The sequence below is a fragment of the Plectropomus leopardus genome, unplaced genomic scaffold, assembly GCF_008729295.1.
Source record: "Plectropomus leopardus isolate mb unplaced genomic scaffold, YSFRI_Pleo_2.0 unplaced_scaffold25127, whole genome shotgun sequence".
NCBI lineage: Eukaryota > Metazoa > Chordata > Actinopteri > Perciformes > Serranidae > Plectropomus > Plectropomus leopardus.
The window spans coordinates 1-3941 of NW_024627299.1; the positions used below are offsets into that span (position 1 = coordinate 1).

At 38.2% G+C, this 3941-nt stretch overlaps 1 protein-coding gene across 1 annotated transcript; it reads left to right on the plus strand.

The window, feature by feature from the left end:
- Positions 1-7: 7 nt before the first annotated feature.
- Positions 8-3011, plus strand: LOC121966585 (the record flags this gene model as incomplete). Its single annotated transcript, XM_042516663.1, has 3 exons — positions 8-754; positions 2166-2242; positions 2841-3011. Coding segments are annotated over exons 1-3 (705 nt in total), but the record flags the coding sequence as incomplete, so codon positions are not given.
- Between the last annotated feature and the right edge of the window lie 930 nt (positions 3012-3941).

The window sequence follows — 3941 nt, forward strand, 5'->3', positions numbered from 1 at the left end:
AGTCTCCCCGAGGAGGCCGACTCCTGCCTGATCTCCAGGTTTGTCGGCGAGGAGAAGCTGGTCCTGCTGAACACCTCTGACCTCTGGTCCCACAACTCCACGGCACCTGAAGACCCGAAACGACGACTCTCGGTCGTCAGCACGCACAACATCTCTTCTTATGAGATCCACGACCTGACCCACTCAGACTCCGGCCCGTACCGAGAGGAGTGTTGGACCGACGGCAGAGTCACACACGACAAGACCACCACCGTCATCGTCTGCAGTCGCGTGTATGGAGATGGATATACTTATGTCATGACACCTGGAGGAACAAAGGATCTGCGATGTTTCGGAGCGACTGACCATCAGGACGTCCTGTGGCTCAAACGTGACTTCAGACACAAACAGGAAATATGGAGCAGAGTTTTTGGGGACAATGAGACATCAGTGATGGACGAGGATGGAGGAAGATACCAAGTGGTGAAAAAGACATCAAATCTTCATGTTTTTAACTTCACAACAACAGCCTTAAAAGTGTTCATGTGTCTGCTGATGAAACAACAGCAGTGTGATCACAGCTTGACTGTAAATGTACATCTGAGTTCTGAAATAATCTACGGCTCAGAGGGACAGACGGCTGTGCTGCTGTGCAATCTCACTGATTTCAGTGATGATCAGCCGCCACGATGGACGAGCAGCAGCATCAACCAGCTAAACCAGACTGACGAAAACTCCTCTCTGGTGTTTTCATCACTAACTTTAAATGACACAGGTTGGTACGACTGTAAAATCTCTACCAGAATTAAATCATACTGGATTTTGGTGTGTCCTAAATTTGGTCCTCCTGCTGTCGAGCTCTTCTCAGAGGGAGAAAACGTCACTCTCACATGCAAAGATCAGGGAAAGGATCAGCGGCCTGTTTGGTTCTTCAAGTCAAACCGAACAGAAGGCAGAGTTGTTACTTCATTGTTAGGTCTGAGCATGAGCAGAGTGAGGTTGATCAGTGATGACAGGAGTTTGTTTGTCTCTAATGTCTCTCTGAAGGACGCAGGAGAGTATTGGTGTGCATTTACTTGGGGATATCGTCGGTGTGTGTCATCCAGTAAAATAGTGTTAAAGTACAGAGATCCGTTTGGGGTTCACTCCACCTTCTACAAAGTGAGATGGGCGGTGCTCAGCGCTCTGCTGCTGACGCTCTGTGTTGTTGTGGTCGAGGTGAACCGGAGGACCAGGACCACTTATCACTGAATTTATGTTATGTTATGTTGTAATAGAGCGAGTGCATGAAAATACATTTCATCTCAACCCCAAGGCCTCTGTATTTACTGTGTTGTTGCTCTCACAGATACATGACATACAGATGAGAGATCAGAACTGTAAATTGATCAAATTATCATGAACCAACCAAAGCTCTGTTAATTAACTTACATGCCTTTAAACTTTGTGATGTGGTTGATATGCTGGTTAAAAATATAATACTGATATGATTAACAATTTGTAGGATTTTGGGGAAAATTTTATCATTGTTTTTTTTTTTGTTTCTTTTGTCAGTTTCACCTCATCTGACTGATTTTTATCTTGTATTATTATGCTGATGCTTCATTTTAAATCAAATTATTCTTTTTTATTACATGTGAAAGAGTTTGAGTTGCCTTTTTTGCATTTATAACTGTTGTTTGTTGTCAGTGTTTTATGATTGTTATTATACAGTGGGCTTTATCAATTTATAATCAATTGTCCCTATAATAAAGCTGAAACAGAAACAATAAAACTCCAGTTTTACTGTTTTGATTTCTGATTTTAATGATTGTAGGTCACATATCTGTTGATGTGTAAAATGTATCTTACATTGTGTTTAACAGCAGATTTGCAGAGCTTTATTTCCATGGAAACAGGGATCACGCAAAAGCAGCAGAGTGCCCAAAAAACATGAATTCATTTTGATAATACATTTTTGTTTTGTTGGTAATAGTTGTATAATCCTAATATTACACTCATCAGGAGTGTGCTTTAATGTCATTTGAGCACTTCTGTGATGCTAACTAATAGCATCGCTGTTATGCTCAAATGCCGTTTAAGAACATTCTCAAGCATAATTTTGCTAAAGTACCTTTAAGCCTTAATAAAAATGTAGACAGGTGAGTTTTATTACTTTATTTGTGTGTGTGTGTGTGTGTGTGTAGCTCCAGGCCCATCCATGGTGAAGGTCAGAGTGCAGCACCCCCCCGAGGCCAGTGTGAAGATCCACCAGGTGCTGAAGGTAACAAAATTAACAACACTAGTTTAACTTTTGACGTTGTTGTAATAATTTGGGGAAAAAAAGTAGAAAAAATATTGTGGAAAAAAATGTAATTTTGTGAGAATAAAGTCTTTTTCGAATCACCGTAAGTACCACCTCATGCAAGTGTAAAAACTTTTTTGTGATAAATAGGAGTTTAAATAGGAGTTAGTTTTGGCGTATTTTATATTCGCAATTTCAAATTGTGCAGTTTCATGTATTCATTCAAACCTTTATTTAACAATCAGGAAACCAGTTGAGGGAGACCCTTAAATTTCAGTGTGAACAAAGAAGATTAAAACATACAACAAACAAACAAATCACAGTTAAAATAGAGGTACAAACAATAGTAGTAATGTAAATAGCTAAAAATAAGAATTCCGGATAACGAACATGTTATCCGGATGTTATGATGTAGAAGTATGATAAAAAAACACTCAGTTAAAGAATGATGCTGTAATGATGTTGAAGGGTCCAAGTTTAAGTTCCTTTGCAAGTTATTCCATATATAAGGTGTTTGAGGGTTAATGGTAACCCGCCAAAAAATGGGACCTCACTTTGTCTCTTCATGTCCCTCCAGGTGTCTGGATTCAGTCCCACCCTGCGGACTCTCTCCTCCTCCTCCTCGGGGTCGGCGGGGGCCCCGGCTCCAGCAGGTGAGGGGGTCCAGGCCCAGACGTTGAGAGGGGACGGCACCTTCAACCAGCACTCAGGGTTCAAGTACTGCTTCAGAGAGGTCAAAGATGGACAGGTAAGAGGGGACAGGGGGACACACTTTTGGGTTTAACTGTATTGTATAAACCAGAATTAAGTCCTTTCAGTGCATTTTGGTTTTTGGGATGCTTGCAGACACATTTCACAATTATTCAAACCTTTTAATTGATTTGATTTTTGTCAGAAATGTGAGAGAAAAGGCAATGAGCAAGAAATGTTCAATAAGTTGCAAGATATTAGTAGATTTAGATTTTTTTTTCCAAACTAAAAAAAAAAAAAAGCTAGGGAACAAAGGGTTAAAATTATTACTCCTACAACTATATTCATCATTACCATAATAACATATTTTGAATAATGTAAAAAAAACAAACAATATAATTTGTAAGCAATTTCTTATTTTTTGTCTGTTTTGCAAATTTCTTGTTATTTTTTGGGGTAATTTCTTTTAAAGATGCTCTTTGACTTCTTCATAATTTTTTTGTTCAGGTTTCAGGGCAAAGCTATGGAGAAATAACAATAGCTATAATAACAAAAAAAATTTAAAAAAAAATGTTTATTTCAGTTTTCAACATTTGGACATTTTATGGATTTTCAAAAATTTCTACAGTTTTGGGATTTTTATAGGATTCGAGGACATTTCTCAGACTTTAAGGACATTTCTAGGAATTTGGGACTTTTCAGGGATTTACGTCCTTTCCAGATTTTTAGGACAATTTTTGGATTTTAGGGATGTTTCCAGGATTTTAAGACATTTCTAGGATTTTAGTATGTTCCTAAGACTTAGGTACATTTCTCAGATTTGAGGACATTTCTCAGAATTAAAGGTAATTTCTAGGATTTTCAGACCTTTCTCAGATTTTAGGGTGTTTATAGAAATTCAGGGCATATCAAGGATTGTTAGTATATATTTAGGATTTTAGGATGTTTCTAGTATTTTAAAATATATAATAACAATCTGAAATCAAAA